This window comes from Camellia sinensis, chromosome 1 (genome assembly GCF_055761805.1).
Source record: "Camellia sinensis isolate YWXY chromosome 1, ASM5576180v1, whole genome shotgun sequence".
In the NCBI taxonomy this organism is placed as follows: domain Eukaryota; kingdom Viridiplantae; phylum Streptophyta; class Magnoliopsida; order Ericales; family Theaceae; genus Camellia; species Camellia sinensis.
In genome coordinates this window covers 252,088,575-252,103,560 of record NC_138961.1, presented here as the reverse complement: position 1 = coordinate 252,103,560, position 14,986 = coordinate 252,088,575, and the positions used below count along the sequence as shown (strand labels likewise).

Sequence of the window (14,986 nt, the reverse complement as noted above, 5' to 3'; positions counted from 1 at the left end):
AAAATAAAAAGATATATCTATCTATCTATACTATATATTAAGCAAAAGGGGGTTTTAACCCCAAGCCTTGTGGGAGCTCTAATTTTCCCAATATAAATTTCTTGATTTTTTGATTTTAAAAAAAAAATCTTAGTATTTATTAACTTTTCTCAAATCTAAGTCTTACCCTCATAATAACACTTTAATGTATTAAGAACAAGTATAAAAAAATTCTTTTAAATCCAACATATAAGAATTCCTTAAAAAGTCCCTATACATGATTATTATCCCTCATAATAGCACTTTAATGCATTAAGAACAAGCATAATTTTTTTTTAAAAGTCCAACAAATATGATTATTATCAAAATATTAAACTTTAATATAGTATAATAAAAAAAAGGACATTTAATTCCTTGAAAAGTCCAACACATATGATTATTATCAAAATTTTAAACTTCAATATAATATAAAAAGGGGAAAAAAGAAGACATTTCAAAAAAAAATATTTAAAAATCACAATTCACATATATAGATAATTGTAAATACAATCCGTGCATAGCACGGGTGATATGCTAGTATCTATACTATATATTAAGCAAAATGGGGTTTTTAACTCCAAGGCCTGTGGGAGTTCCAATCTCCTAATCCTAATTTTCTAATTTTTTGATTTAAAAAAAAAAAAACCTCAGCATTTATTGACTTCTCCCAGCCCACAATCCCTTTTGACTTCTCTCATAATTATTGCAACACCATTTTCAATTTCTCCCATACACTATGGTTACACACAAAAATAAAAAAAAAGATAAGAATTTAGCTATAAATCTCAAAAAGATATAACATCTAAATTTGAATTATGATTTAATAATATAATTATGTATTTTTTTATATATATATCTATCAAAATTTTAAGTTACTTAATGGGAAAAATTAATCAATTTTCTAAAATTATTGATTTTTAATTTACAAAATAGATTAAAAAAAACCATTGACTGATTTATTTATTTAATAACAAAAATATTTCATAATCTCTCCCTCCTAATCTTTGTCACAAATTTTCAAAAAAAAAAATATTAAAACTTGCATTCTTTTTCTCTTCCCCAAAAAATCAAATAATATTTTTTTATTAAAGTTATAGATATCTATCTATATTTTATATATTATATTATAACATAACAAAAAAAACTAATTTTTTTTTTAAAGTCTATCACATATCTAACTCACATCATAACTTACCTAAATAATAATAATTAATTTTTTGATTAAAAAAAAAAATCTCAGCATTTATTGACTTCTCATAACCCAACCTCAGCATTTATTGACTTCTCCCAACCCATAATTCCCTTTGACTTTTCTCATAATTATTGCAACACCCTTTTCAATTTCTTCCATACACTATGGTTACACAAAAAAAAAAAAGAAGATAAGAATTTAGCTATAAATCTCAAAAAGATATAACATCTAAATTTGAATTATGATTTAATAATATAATTATGTTTTTTTTTTTGTATATCTATCAAAATTTTAAATCACTTAATGGGAAAAATTAATCAATTTTTCAAAATTATTGATTTTTAATTTGCAAAATAGTTAAAAAAAAACTATTGACTGATTTATTTATTTAATAACAAAAATATTTCATAATCTCTCCCTCCTAATCTCTCTCACAAATTTTCAAAAAAAAATATTAAAACTTGCATTCTTTTTCTCTTCCCCAAAAAATCAGATAATATTTTTTATTAAAGTTGTAGATATCTACCTATATTTTATATATTATATTATAACATAACAAAAAAAAACTAAAAAACTAATTTTTTTTTTAAAGTTTATCTAAATAAACTTTAAATCAATAAAACTCACATGTCTATCACATATCTAACTCACATCATAACTTATATAAATAATAATAATTAAAAACAAATGGAAACCACATATAAATTAAATTTAAAAAAAAAAGATATCCACAACTCGATCTTAAATAAATTGAAAAAAAAAAAATACTCGAATAGAAACCACACAAAAATAAAAATAAAAAGATATATCTATCTATCTATCTATTAAGCAAAAGGGGGTTTTTAAGCCTAAACTTTGTGGGAGCTCCAATCTTCCCAATATAAATTTCTTGATTTTTTGATTTAAAAAAAAAATCTTAGCATTTATTAACTTCTCCCAACTCCCAAGTCTTACCATCATAATAACACTTTAATGCATTAAGAACAAACATAAAAAAAATTATTTGAAATCTAACACATATAAATTCTTTGAAACGTCCCAACACATATGATTATTATCCCTCATAATAACACTTTAATGCATTAAGAACAAGCATAAATTTTTTTTTTTGAAAAATCCAACACATATGATTATTATCAAGATATTAAGCTTTAATATAATATAATAAAAAAAAGACATTTAATTCCTTGAAAAGTCCAACACATATGATTATTATCAAAATGTTAAACTTTAATATAATATAAAAAAGAAAAAAAAGAAGACATTTAAGAAGGGGGTTTTTAACCCCCAAGACTTGTGGGAGTTTCAATATCTCAATCTGAATTTTCTAAATTTTTTATTTAAAAAAAAATACAGTATTTATTGATTTGGTCAAAATTTTCGGATCAGCATTTATTAACTTTTTTCAATCCATATGTCTTTCCACATGCGTGCATTTATTGATTTGATCAAAATTCCCTGATCAGTATTTAAAATCCCCTCAAACAAATAATTATAGATACAATCCGTGTATAGTTGCTGAAGTACCCTTTTCAACTTCTCCAATACATTATGATTAGTGATAAGATTGTTAAATTATTTTTATAAAAAATCTTAAAAAACATTATTTATATATTAAAAAAAATCTAAAACAAATATAAATATCAATAATTATCCCGTGCATAGCACGGGTGATAGGCTAGTATGAATTCTTTGAAAAGTCCTAACACATATCTAAAACATATATAAATATCTACATCTATCTATCTATCTATCTATCTATCTATACTATATATTAAGCAAAAGAGAATTTTTAACCCCAAGCCTTGTGGGAGCTCCAATCTCCCAATCTAATTTTCCAAATTTTTTGATTTAAAAAAACAAAAATACTTTAGCATTTATTAACTTCTCCCAACCCCTAAGTCTTACCCTCATAATAACACTTTAATACATTAAGAACAAGTATAAAAAAAATTGTTTGAAATTCAACACATATGAATTCCTTGAAAAGTCCAAATACATATAATTATTATCCTTCATAATAACACTTTAATGTATTAAGAACAGACATAAAAAAAATTTCTTAAAAAATTCAACACATATGATTATTATCAAAATATTAAACTTTAATATAATATAAAAAAAAAAGACATTTAAAAAAAATTATATATATAAAAATCACAATTTATATATATAAATAATTACAAATATAATTCGGGTATAGCACACGGATGATATGCTGGTTTGAAATTATTAAAATGAGAACTTTTGTCAAACCCACTAATCTCTCAATTTGAGAGAAGTGAGAGAGAGAGAGATATACGGACTTCACGAGGGCTGCGCAGACGCGTGACTGAATACGGAACGGGGACAAACAAACGGAAAAGTCCTCTCCGGGTCAATAAGTTCCAACGCATGTGCCTCTCTCCATTTGCCTCCACCGCGTTCTATATGTATGCTATGCCTGTGTATACACACACACACACATATATATATATATATATATATCCAACTGTAGTGAGTAAGATTTCATTCTCTTAACAAGAGGAGAAGAGACTTGAAAGAAGAAGAAAATAACAACACTCAGCCAAATCCCTTGCCAAATAAATATTCAGCAACACCAATCCAAATTATACAAAATAATTACAATACCTTACCAAATAATTATAATTACAAGTTTAACGACAGTGTGATGCATGAATTACAAACCCCCCATTAATCTAAATTATACAACAACAGAAATTCAATATCAATGACTAATACTATGGCTTATTTAAAAATAAGTTAAAATTCAATTTTTTAATTTTTTAAAACTTTTTTACATTATAAAAAAAATATTATTTACTTTGAGTTAGGTTCATACAATTTTAAAACACGTGTATAATAAAAGTCTACAATATAAATTTATTATTAAATTATTTACAAAATATTGAGGGTATAATCAACCATTAAAATATTTTAAAATGAGAGATGCTCTAAGTTAGATTGGACGCAATTGAAGGGGAATTTACATAGTGCCTGCTTGGCAGAGCTTAATTACAGCTTATTTCAGCTTTCAGTTTAATTTAAGTTATTTTGATGTGTTTAGTTTAGCTTATAGCTTATAGCTTATAGTTTTTTGGAAGTCAGAAATCAGCTTATTCTTTGAGTGGGGCAGGAGATGCTTTAAGAATAAGCTGGAAATCAGCTTAAGCTGAAAGTTATAAGCTATAAGCTGTTGAGGCATAAGCTATAAGCACTTTTCCACAGCTCTACCAAACAGGGCCATAGTCGAGAACTTTCAAATACAGGTTTTGAGTGCTTAGGCCTAATTTGGGAAGACTAAATAAGTGTATTTTTTGACTTTTTATGAAATATGGGTTGGGTTTGGGTTGAGTTTGAAGTGATGTGTTAGACAGGTGATGTGACTTAAATAAGATGATATGACTTAAATAGGATAGTGATTTTTTGACTTTTTATCTTTTTTCAAACATGCCAAACTTGGCCTAAGAGGTCTATATTCATCCACATCAAATGTAGAATAATGCTACTAGATCTGATTTCCATTAGTTTGGTACAGGTCACATCTCGAATCTGCAATTTTTTATTTTCTCCTCCAATGTTACCAAATTCATATTGCTTTCAACCATCCATAGAAAGCAATGTTTAAAATTTATTTGGTTGAGTTTTCAAAAATTAAAAATAAAAAATTGTTTCATGGGATAAAAATGATTATTTTTATATGATTTTCTCCTTTTCAGCTGGAAATAAATTTTAAAGATTCAATTTTTTTATTTTTTAGTATTATTTTTGTCAAATTACTTTATAATTTTTCAAAAACAGAAAAAAAAGAAAACAAGTTATAAAAATTTCTAGAAGCATAAATTGGGTTATTTTAGAAATTAGATAATTTAGGTATAATGTAATTACCAACTAATTTGTACCAAGTCTGTTTTAATAACGAGTAAAAACTTAATATAATGATGATACCAATGATGTGGTATCACTAATAAATAATAAACGTTATATTGGAGGGAAGAATCTCTAGTTTTCAAGTAAAAGTACCTTGCAACATATGCATATAATGTAAATGTTGAGATATTATTAGACTATGATACCGATGATGATGTGGTATCATTGTTACATTGAAGTTTTTTCCCTCATTAACATTTAAAGGTTTTGGTAACTAGCCCAATTCATAAATATTAAGGTCATGTTTGGTTTGATTTTTTGAAACTATTAGTTTGATAAAAATAGAAATTAGTTTGACAAAAATAAACATAAAAAAATTTTATTTTTAAAAATTATTTATGCCCTCAAAAAAGATAAAATTATATAAAAATGATAAGTACTTTTGATTTCTTTTTTTTTTTTTTTGTTCATAAAACTAATTTTTTATTTTTTAGAATTTTTTTCTTGAAACACGTTTTTGAGAACTCAATCAAACATACAGGTCAAGCTTTCCAACCAACCAACCAAACAAACCAAGCCTTAAGTCCCATCAAATGGGGTCGGCTACATGAATCCTTCTTCTCCACGCGACCCTATCAAAGGCCATTTCATTAGTCAAATTAAATAGATTCATATCTCTATTTAAAACGCTAGTCAACGTTAATCTAGGCCTACTCTGTCCCCTAACACTTCCATCTACCGTTACAGCATCGCATCTTTTCACTACTGCCTCTGTTGATCTCCGTTGAATATGACCAAATGTCACGGCCCAAACTCGCCCCTAGAAGTTTGGCAACGAGACCGGCCAGTAATCCTAGATTACCACAGGCCTTGCTATACAAAACATAAATAAAAGGGGCTCGCGGAAGCGAAAACAATAACCACTAATAGTCCAAAGAGCTGTGCATTTATATGAACATACATTACATGCCAAAAATGTGGTTAATTTACCCACTAACTGTACATCACATATAAACAAGATTCATGTACAAAACATAGGCTCACGCCACATGCACAGCCAAAACCAAGCTTCCTAACGGCCTTCTAGGCCTAGCCCCAACTCGGAGGCACCAAAACACCGGGTAGGCTTCAAAACGGCGGCTCGGCTCGGACCCCGCCTAGGCTTGACTCCCAGAGTGCTCACCTATAAATACATATATACAAATAATGAGCTAAAGCTCAGCAAGTAACATTAACGTAAAGGGGTAGTGAACGGATTCCACATTCATATACCATAAAATAAAACATCCATAAGCATAATCATCTCATATCAGAACATACATAATGGCATACTCCATAGAACATAACATTTGTCGTCCAACGACTAGAGTAACCGGTCCCGGACACCGATTAAACACATACCGAGATCTCGTAAACTGGTCCACTTAGGACTATCTATGGATGCCATACTAGATTTGCAAACTGGACATTCGTTCACAGAAAACATTTATCATTTCAAAACCGTAGCATAACGTAGCACTTTTAAACATAGATCATACTAACATATCTTTACAGAAATGTTACTCACAGTGGGTTTCCAAAACCGATTGCACGGTCTTCGCCTCTTGACCTGCAATTATCAACATTAGAACACATTTCTCCATACACATTATCATTAAATCACTTAATACATGCCATATTATCCTTTCTTTACTCTATTTTATGATTATGAGATGCTAAATGATGTCAATAACATGGTAAAATCAAGTAATTCAACCTCTCAAAATTTCCTGAAAAAGAGGTCCCCGCTCGAGCGCCACTTTGTCTGCTCGAGCGGACTGCACAATTTTCCGAAACTGCTGGGAGGCCTATTTTCACGCTCGAGCGAGAATACCTCCGCTCGAGCGGACCGCGCGAAAATCTGAAATTCTGGACTCTTCTCAAGCTTTAACCTTTCCTTTTTGCAAAAACACTTCAACATTGATGAAAACCCAAGTCCCAAAACACTTGGAACCCACTTGACTTCAACATTTTAGCTTCTAAACAAACCCAAATGCATCATGCACAAGAGCAAACCATGATTTAAAGTGAAGAATCATAACTATTCATGTAAAAGCTTCATTTCTTCATATCCATGGAGGTTCTTCCTCAAAATATGACAAATATAACCATAAATCATCTATTCATGCCATGCATGCTCAAATTAAACACATATTCCCCTTTCAATCCTCTTATTTATCATGAGATCATTGATGCATCAACCTTACTTCAAGAATTTAGAGAAGATCCTTACCTTGATTCTTTAATTGAGGAAGATTTAAGCTTGATTCTCTTTTTCCTCCTCTTCTTCCCCTTTCTCACGAATTCTCTCTCTCTCTCTCTCCTTTCCAGATTTTTCTTCTCTTTGGTTTTGAGTCAAAACATGGTCAACATCTTTATCTATATACATATATATATACCATAAAAATAGAATTGTGCCATTATCTTGAGCCAAACAAGGCTTAACGAATCAGACGAAATTCAGTTCTCAATTTATTTTCCCAAATGGTTCTACAAATTCCCGGTATCACATAGGCGTGTTCAATTTCGTTTTCCGAACCCATTACGGCCATCAATTTCAGTCCCAAAGTTCTCATCTTCAACAGATATTCTTCTAAGTTCAACAGATAATCTTCAATTAAATCATGCTAACACATAATTAATTACTGGTAATCATAGTATACGGTTCTGGGTCGTTACACCAAACCATCTCAAACGATTCTCTCTCAACTTATCTTCTATCGGTGCTACTCCTACCCATTCCCGAATGCACTCATTCCTAATCCTGTCTTGTCTAGTCTGACCACACATCCACCTTAGCATCCTCATCTCAGCCACACTCATCTTATCTACATGTTATTTCTTGATTGCCCAACACTCTATCCCATACAACATAGCTGGTCTAATAGCTGTTCTATAAAACTTACCTTTTAGTCTAGTGGGTATTCGTTTATCGCACAATACCCCAGACGCATTTCTCCACTTACACCATCCCGCCTTAATCCTATGGGCCACATCTGCATCAATCTCTCCCGCTGTTGTGATAATCGACCCTAAATAACGAAAATGTTCACTCTTAGGCAATTCTTGGTTCTCAATCTTCACTTCTCATCTGCTTTCATTGTTACTGTTACTAAATTTACACTCCATGTATTCTGTCTTAGTTCTGCTTATCCAGAATCCTTTAGATTCAAGAGCTTTTCTCCAAATCTCTAACTTTGTGTTAACTTCTTCTTTAGTCTCATCCACTAGCACAATATCGTCTGCAAAAAGCATGCACCATGGCACGTCATCCTGAATATTTATCGTCAACTCGTCCATAACTAAAGCAAAAAGACAAGGACTTAAGGTAGATCCTTGGTGTAACCCTACAGTGATAGGAAATTCATTTGTCTCTCCAGCTGGCGATCTAATAGTGGTCACCACCCCTTCATACATGTCCCTAATCACGTCAATGTAACCTTTTGTCACCCCTTTCTTCTCTAACACCCACCATATTATATCCCGGGGCACTCTGTCATATGCTTTCTTAAGGTCGATAAACACCATATGAATGTCTCTTTTCTTTTCTTTATACTTTTCTATTACTCTTCTCAAAAGATAGATCGCTTCCATTGTTGACCTACCAGGCATAAACCCAAATTGATTCTCTAACACCTCTGTTATATCTCGCAATCGACGTTCCATCACCCTCTCCCACACTTTCATTATATGACACATTAGCTTGATTCCTCTATAGTTGTTACAATTCTGGACATCACCTTTATTCTTATAGATTGGCACTAAAATACTCTTCCTCCACTCAACTGGCATGTTCCTAATCAACAAAATTTTGCTAAACAACCTAGTCAACCAACCAACTCCTTTTTTACCCAAACACTTCCAAGCTTCAATAGGGAAATCATCGGGTCCTAAAGCCTTATTTGATTTTATCTTCTGAAGTGCAATTTCCACTTCAAAGTTCTTAATCCTTCAATAGAATCTATAGTCTTGGTTTATCGTATTACTGGCTATTTCTTCCCTTATTGTCGTACCTCCATGTTCCTCATTTAATAGTTTCTCAAAATAATTCTTCCATCTTTCCTTAATCTCATCATCCTTTACCAATACCTTAGAATCCTCACTCTTGATGCACTTTACTTGATTAAAATCTCTTGTTTTCCTCTCCCGTATCTTAGCAAGTTTGTATACCCTCTTCTCTCCCTCCTTACTATCTAGTCTAGTGTATAGGTCATCATATACTTTCAACTTGGTCTCTCTCACTACTTTCTTGACCTCCTTATTGGCCAATCTATAGCTCTTAAGGTTTTCCTCAGTTCTATCATTTTGCCACTTTTTAAAGCACTCTTTTTTTGCCTTAACTACCGCTTGAACCTCTTCCCTTCACCACCAAGTTTCCCTAGAACTAGGTCCCGTTTCTTTCGACTCTCCAAGCACTTCTCTTGAGATTTACCTCATACAATTGGCCATCGTGTTCCACATAGTGTTAGCATCACCTTCTAAGTCCCAAGTACCTTCCTTATCCATTCGATTCTTAAATATTTCTAATTTATCCCCTTTTAGGTCCCACCATCTCATCCTACGACGCCCACCATCCTACTTACCAAAATCCTATGTTGAGAGACTAGACTCTCTCCAGGAATCACCTTACAATCATTGCATTTTAGGCGGTCCACTTTTCTCACTAAGAAGTAATCTATTTGACTCTTAACTAATCCACTCTTAAAGGTTATCAAATGCTCCTCCATCTTCTTATACATAGTATTGGCCACCACCAAGTCAGAAGCCAACGCAAAATCTAAGATACTCTCTCCAGCCTCATTTCTGTTATCAAAACCGTATCCACCATGTACCCTTTCATAACCTAGTTTATCTATGCCCACATGGCCGTTAAAATCTCCACCTATAACTAGGTTCTCTCCTATGGGTATTTCCTGTAAGATCTCATCCATTTGCTCCCAAAAATCCCTCTTAGTCTGATCATCTAACCCTACTTGAGGGGCATATGCGCTAATAATGTTCACTATATTCCCTCCAGTAACTAGTTTAACTAGTATAATCCTATCTCATTTTCTAGTGACCGCCGCTACACTTTCCACAAGACCCTTGACAATTATGATTCCTACCCCATTCCTGCGTCTATCCTTACCACTATAATATAGTTTAAAACCGGTATCCTCAATTTCCCTAGCTTTCTCTCCCGTCCACTTAGTTTCTTATATGCAAGCTATACTAACTCTATAACATCTACCAATTCAAGCTTTATGATAGCTAAATCCATGCACACATTAGATATCATGGCCTTTGCAATGTTTTTTGTTCCAATTCTTAAGGTTTTGTCATTTGGTTGCAAGAATTGAAGAAGAGGTTTTAAAATTAAAATTGCCAAATTTAAACCAAGTATATTTTCTATTTTTAAGAGAATAATGAACTTTGACATGTGTGGTAAGTCTACGGTGAGACTAAATTAATTCTGGTGCTTTTTTGGGGGTGTTTGTGGAGGACTCTTTTTTGTTGATTGATTTTTCATCAATTTTGGTATTATGCGTGCATATAATTGAGCTTGCGGTTCAGTATCAACTTAGTTAGAATTGTTCCGTTTTGCTATGATGCAATCCTTTGCACTTATCTTTTAGTTATTTTTTATTATAGTAATATTGGTTTATACATTAATAAAGTTGTTTCGTTTTTTACTACTAAAAGAAAAAAAAAATTGAAAACCTACGGACTGATTTATATTATTCCCCTACATTAATTCTACACCTAGCCACCCCTCAATTAAAGTCTTGATCTTTCAGATCTAAAAAAAAAGTCTTTATCTTACTCATGAAGCCGCCACCATTTTCCACCCTATTTTCTCTAATTGGATCCATTGATAAACGACATTTGTCTCACCGTATAACATTTGTTTAGGTGTCCCACACGACAACCTTTCATCCAGTACAAAATTTCTACCATTCTTCTTGTAACTACACGGAATTCGATCAACCGAACATAATCCTTTTATATGGAGTGTTTCTTTTATGATCAGATTCTGTGTACTTAATTTTTTTTTTTTTTTATATTTTATGTGCCAATACAAATGTTACAATAATTATATTTATATATTATAAATTTTTTATTATTTTGTGTGTCAACACTGCATTGATAAAAAACATAAATAGTGGAATCTTTTAATGATAAACAATATAATGATAATTATTTTAACATAAATAGTGGAATCTTTTAATGATAAACAATATAATGATAAATATTTTTTAACAGAGAAATTTATAATGTGCACCTTTTCAAATTGTGCATATCGTAAAAAAATCATAATTTTTTATGATGAACGTTATGACTGTTTATGATGTGTGTTATAACATTTTATAATAAAGTTATGAATAATAAATTTATGATATGCACCATAAAGTTAGGGATGATAATCTTATGACATTTTGTGATTTTTGTTATGACACTTTGAGATTTTGTTATGACATTTTTCATAAAAAAAGGTTATGACTTTTGTAATGAAAAAGTTATGACATTTTGTATTTAGGTTATGAAATTTTGTGAATAAATTATGAAAAACATACCACGTGCACCTTTTTGAGGGTACACATGGTAACATCTCTCTAATTTTTATGATATATAAATGTGATAACTAGTCCTAACAAAGTTTTTTTTTTTTTTTTTACATTTATTTTGTTGATTTTGTTACTCTCTATTTCATCTAAGTTTGCAACACATCATAAAAATTTAAAATCAATTGTTCATGCCTATTACATCATTTTAAGTTTTATACTTCATTTAATCATATTGATTTTATTTTTTTTTATTTTTATTTTTTTACTGATTTGGATTTTTCATAACCGTTGATCAAAAAATCAAGTTTCCCGTTCTTTTCATGAAGTATAATTTTTTTGTCCAATAAGATTTCTATGTTAAATTTTTATAAATTTACAGTCCCATGTTTTAATTTTTTAAATTAAAAAATCAAATAATGTTATTGTAAGGAATGGGATTACATACAACTCTTTGATTTAGGCAATAGATATTCTTTCTTTTATCCCAATATATTATTAATCATTGAATTATGTCTCAAAATTTTCTATAATCTTTTCACAGAGAATTTTCACCTAAGAGGGTTGTTGTCCCTTTACTTTACTTTAATTATTTTATTTACTTTCCATGGACACATAAAATTTGTTGATTTGGCCTCAAGCCGCCTCACTTTCTTCTTGTTTGGCCCACTTCCTTTATAAACATCTCTTATTCCTCTTCTTCTTCTCCATAAACTTCTTAATGGAGAATTATTCAATGTTCTTCCCTTGTGCATCGACTCTTCCACAATCTTCTTCTTTCTCATCAAAGACAGCAAGTTCTTCTAGTGTTCCTAATGATCTTTACAATAAGAATCCCACTGGTTTCTTGGGGTTAAGTATGGAGATGCATCTTCCAACATCATCAGAGGTCAAACATGTTTCTAACAGTAGTGCAAACTTTGTGGTGTCTGGAAATGAAGAAAATTTGGGTAAGAAGAAGGGTGAGAAGAAAATTAGGAAGCCCAGATTTGCTTTTCAAACAAGGACCCAAGTTGATATACTTGACGATGGTTATCGGTGGAGAAAATATGGTCAAAAAGCTGTGAAAAACAACAAATTTCCAAGGTCAGTTGAATTTACATTTTTAGCTTCTCAGATTAACCGGTCTTTTTGTGTTTTGTTTTTTGGTTTTTTCTATCGCAAATGTGATCATGATGCTCATTACATTTGATATCGGTGCAAAGAAGGTAATTATAAACAGCAGATTTCCAAGGTCATATGAGTTGAACATGAATTTTATTCTTTGATTCCAAGATTAACTGACCTTTATATCATTATATGGTGGGTAATTTGATCTTGATGACCCCACCAAGTAATCTTATCAATCCGACTTTGTTGGAAAGAAAACTCCCATTTCAGATCTAATAAAGCCTTTTTTGAGGATAAGCAAAAGGGTTTAGTGCAATTATTCCTTTCAGACTAGGGTTGTGGATATATATTTGATATTAATGCATGCATGCGTGCTTAGCTTGTTAAGAGATGATTACATGATGGATCAGAGTGATGTGCATCTTTGACATCCCAATACTTCTGATCTAGGGTTTCCTTTTTTAGCTGAGAAAGTGGAGTTAACAGTACTTCAAGGTTGGTCTTTTTGTTTATTATGGCACACTCACTACATTTATCGATCATTTTATTGCAGTTCAACACTAGATCAAAGACAAACTTTACATAATGACCCAAATTAAAGATCTTAGGTGTTATCTGTTGATCTAAGGATATTATTCAGATTGAATTTGTGTTCAAGCAGCAAGGATATATCCCAATTAGATTGAGACACCCTTCACAAATCCCATTGTAACAGCTCTAGTAGCACAAAGCAGCAATTACAATTTATAACAGCACATGAGGTAAAAACACATTAACCACATGACCCATCAGCAGCTTAGCATCAAACCCTTCACAACCCTTGATTCTCAAAAACACTTTGCCTTACCTCAATGCAAAATAAGTAGCATAAAAAATATGAGTAGAAGGTAAGTGTTTTTTTTTTTTTTTTTTTTTTTTTTTTGTCTGGTGTTTGTTGGTAATATGCTTCTGATAGAGAGATGGATTTGTTGTTTTGTTGGAGCTTGTGTTGATAAAAAGTGGTATTTTGCTGGTATTTGTTTCTGTGTTTCCCATGGCTAGGCATTTTCAGTCATAATGAAGGATCCCTTTTCTGTTTTTGAATTGTATTTTGGTGTTCCTTTCTTCTTCTTTCTTTTCCTTTTCTTTTGTTATGAGCTAGCATACTTGCCTCTACTTGCCAACCTGGTCGGAATGTGGAGGTTAAGCCATGATATTTTTTGCACCTCTCTTTTCTTCTCTGTTGATGTCTCCCAGTTAAACTTTGTACATTTCATTTTATATCAATGGATTTTATTTTGCTGATTAAATTTTATTTTGCTGATTAAAAAAAAAAAAAATTTAACCATGAAACCAAACATTGGTACTTGAAGTCATCATGGATATGTACATTAATCAGTACCCCTTAGTTCAAAATAGCCATGCATACTCTCCCCGTATGACTTTAATCATCAAATACATCAGATGATCGTTCTTGTAATTTCAATCAGGTCATCAACTAAACCACGAACATTATTATGATAATTTCCATATTTATATTTTTGATCCATATTCTGATTGAATAAGTGCATGCATGAATGATGAACCCTATTGTTCTTTTTTTTTTTTGGGCAGAAGCTACTATCGGTGTACTCATAAAGGGTGCAATGTGAAGAAGCAAGTTCAACGGCAGTCCAAAGATGAAGGTGTTGTAGTAACGACTTATGAAGGGGTTCACACACATCCGATAGAGAAGCCTTCTGATAATTTCGAACAAATCTTGAGTCAGATGCATATTTATCCTCACCCTTTTAATTAAGAATTTTATTAACGTGTGTCATTAATGCAAATGTTAAGAAATTTAAAAAGATTATATATTTTGCGTGAAAATATGTGCAATAAAAAATGTATAATCTTTGTAAGTTATCGTAAGCTTTTGAAGCATACATTAACAAGACCTATTAAGTATTTAAGTGTTCAAATATACTTATGAAAATACGGATAGTTCTACTAAGGATATAAAGATCTGTTAGTAGTAATCGAAGGACCATTTTGCACTTGAAGTCTCCAATTATGCATTTATAGCTCATTCATGTTAGCTTGACCTATTTCCTATGATGTTGGTTAGACAGGTATTGTTTTAACACAAAATTTATATAGAATTTATGTCTAGGTTATTTTTTGTTGGTTATATCCACCGAGATGGTTGATGTTGCTATTCATTCAAAAAATTTATACAAAATACTAAATAAAAATG

General features: G+C 31.1%; 1 protein-coding gene across 1 annotated transcript; it reads left to right on the top strand.

Annotated features, from left to right (window-relative positions):
- The first annotated feature begins 12,106 nt into the window (after positions 1 to 12,106).
- On the top strand, positions 12,107 to 14,786 carry LOC114285191 (putative WRKY transcription factor 43). Its single transcript, XM_028228219.2, has 2 exons — positions 12,107 to 12,747; positions 14,365 to 14,786. Exons 1-2 carry the CDS (start codon positions 12,383 to 12,385, stop codon positions 14,546 to 14,548), a joined length of 549 nt encoding a protein of 182 aa, XP_028084020.2. The 5' UTR covers positions 12,107 to 12,382; the 3' UTR covers positions 14,549 to 14,786.
- Positions 14,787 to 14,986: the final 200 nt, after the last annotated feature.

Excerpts from the sequence above, each read along its gene's own strand:
- LOC114285191 (XM_028228219.2), top strand. The coding sequence starts at position 12,383 with ATGGAGAATTATTCAATGTTCTTCCCTTGTGCATCGACTCTTCCACAA. Across the intron at positions 12,748-14,364 it reads AAAAACAACAAATTTCCAAG|AAGCTACTATCGGTGTACTC; the intron begins GTCAGTTGAATT and ends TTTTTTGGGCAG.